The sequence below is a fragment of the Cucurbita pepo genome, unplaced genomic scaffold (assembly GCF_002806865.2).
Source record: "Cucurbita pepo subsp. pepo cultivar mu-cu-16 unplaced genomic scaffold, ASM280686v2 Cp4.1_scaffold001565, whole genome shotgun sequence".
NCBI lineage: Eukaryota > Viridiplantae > Streptophyta > Magnoliopsida > Cucurbitales > Cucurbitaceae > Cucurbita > Cucurbita pepo.
Genome location: NW_019647715.1, coordinates 4,605 through 7,066, shown reverse-complemented (window position 1 = coordinate 7,066; position 2,462 = coordinate 4,605). Strand labels below are relative to the sequence as shown.

At 28.8% G+C, this 2,462-nt stretch overlaps 1 protein-coding gene across 1 annotated transcript; it reads left to right on the top strand.

The window, feature by feature from the left end:
* The first annotated feature begins 1,546 nt into the window (after window positions 1-1,546).
* LOC111786362 lies at window positions 1,547-2,293 on the top strand. The gene is made up of 4 exons (XM_023666661.1): window positions 1,547-1,666; window positions 1,772-1,800; window positions 1,950-2,061; window positions 2,192-2,293. Exons 1-4 carry the CDS (start codon window positions 1,565-1,567, stop codon window positions 2,291-2,293), a joined length of 345 nt encoding a protein of 114 aa, XP_023522429.1. The 5' UTR covers window positions 1,547-1,564.
* Window positions 2,294-2,462: the final 169 nt, after the last annotated feature.

Below are 2,462 nucleotides of genomic sequence, written 5' to 3'. Positions count from 1 at the left end.
CATTGATTATAAACCCATGATCATTCCCTAAATTAGCGAATATGGGACTTTCATCATCCAAAACGTATTTTGCTGCCCAATTCCTCGTGATTTCAATCCATAACTAATGGTTTTAATTTAGTTTAAGAGTATTTTTATTAATTTAGTCATTATTTTTTTTTTCTATTAACATGGATAATAAATCGATCTATTTTGATGTAGTGAGATTTTGTTAGAGGACGTGTATGATATCAATCATAATATAGTAATTTTTTTTAGTTCAATGACATGTGAGATTGAGACGATTCAAATCTCTAACTTCTTATATTTATGATACACTTATAAACTAATTGACAACTTTTTAGAATATTAACAAATCCAATTAATTAATTTTGTTTGAATAATCAAATTATTACCAAATAAAGAAAAAACAAGGTAAAAATCAATAAATAATAATGAAAAAGTGAATTATGAATTATGATCTCAATTAATTAATCACTCAAATTCTATAGGTCAAAAAATTTACAACACAAATCCGGAATTAAAGGGACTAAAAATATAGTTTAACACGCTTACTTAAACAAACAATATTAATTTGTTAATTAATTTGACTTTTAAGCATAAGCCATTATTTAATTCATTGGTTTTTTTAGGCATAAGACTTCAAATATAAAATAATTAATTATTTTTAGTACTCTTTGTTTTTGGACTTTATTTGAAAGATCGTGTTTAATAAGAAAATTATGTGGTCAAATATTATTGTAAATGGAATGATTCTAACGTGGATCCTTTTCTCACCTAACCAAAATATATTATGTCACTAAATGTTAGAAATGATTGCAATTAAAACTTTAAATTAATAACTTATCAATTTAAATCCTAAATTTGTTGTTAGCTGGGAGGAGCAGCCCTGGCATCACCATTCATGAGACATGTTGGTTGTATCCACTTGGCAGAGTTACCCATCTCTTTTTTATTTTATTTATTTTAAATATCTTGTTGTTTTAAAAATACCTTACATTTATTTGAATTTTCAATTTAAAAATAAGTGTTTAAAAAATACCCTTTCAAAAGTTTTATTAATATTCTTAATTTTTTTTAATAAAAATTAAAAAATACTCTTGAATTTAGAAAATAATAATAAAAAATTTGAATATAATTTGTGAGGGTATATCCGTTACCGTAAGAATTTTTCGAACTTTTTTTTTAATAAAGGTAAAATGTGTTAATATTATTTTAAAAATTTTAGTAGTATTTTTTAAATATATTACAATGTAAAAGTATTTTTGATAAATTAAAAATATTAATGAACTTTTTTCTACACTAATAAAATTTTAAAATATATATATATTTTGTAAGATAAGAGTTTTATTGAAATTTTTTAATAAATTAAAAAAAAAATTCTTTTATTGATCTACTATTTTTTACAAAAATAAATCCATTAATACTTGTCACTCGAACTCCAAGTTTCAGTCATATAAATTTCGTACAAATGAAACGACGTCGTTAGTGGAAAATTTTACTAGTTCTCTTCCAGCTCCAAAGTTCGTTGTACTTTTCTTTTAAATTTCTTCACCGCTCCGCCATGGATCTATCCCACCTGATCCGTCCTTCTTCCAACTCCTCCTCCTCCTCCTCCTTCAACGTTCCAACAATGGCAGCAACCAAAACAGACTTTGATCTCAGTGTAAGATCCCTTACGAGCTCTCACACTGCAATACACCGGTTCATTGCTTTTCGTTTTTCTCTGACACTGTTTTGGTTTCTCTGTCTTTTGTTTCTTTCTTTGCAGCCATCTCCGCAGTCTATCTACTCGGTCGGGTCAGTTTCCTCTGCATTTTAGGGCTGTCACTCCTGTTTTTGTTGTTGCCGAGCTTTGTCTGTCTACATTTGCATTTTTTGTATGGTAGCTGGTGTGGCGAGTGTATAGGCGAAATGTGTTGATGCTTTGAGGTTTTGTGTGTTTTCAGTGACTATACATTTGCGGATGTCACTAACTTGGACCATTGCGCTAAGTATTTGAACCAGACGCTTATCACATTTGGATTTCCGGCTTCGCTCGATCTTTTCTCGAATGATCCGGTTGGTTTTTTACCTTTTAGTCAATAAGCTGGTTTCTTCCTTTCTTTTTAATATACATATGCATATATAATTTTATTTTGTTTGCTTATGGAAAATGTTCGAAGTTTGATATGTCTACTGAAATATGTAGGTGTCTATCGCGAGGACGTGCAATTGTATATATTTCCTGCTTCAACAGAGGCAGCGTGACATTGACTTTAGGGAATCTGCTAATGAACAGAGACAAAGGTAACGGCATTTTTTAGGATTGATTGATGATATGGCGCCTGACATCACCGAATGCATCAATTGTGAATTAATTTATACGACTGTGCTAAGACATTCTTCAAAAGATGTTCTGTTTGGTTATGGTATCGATGTTTATCTTTTTTTATTTATTTATTTATTTATTTATTTTATTT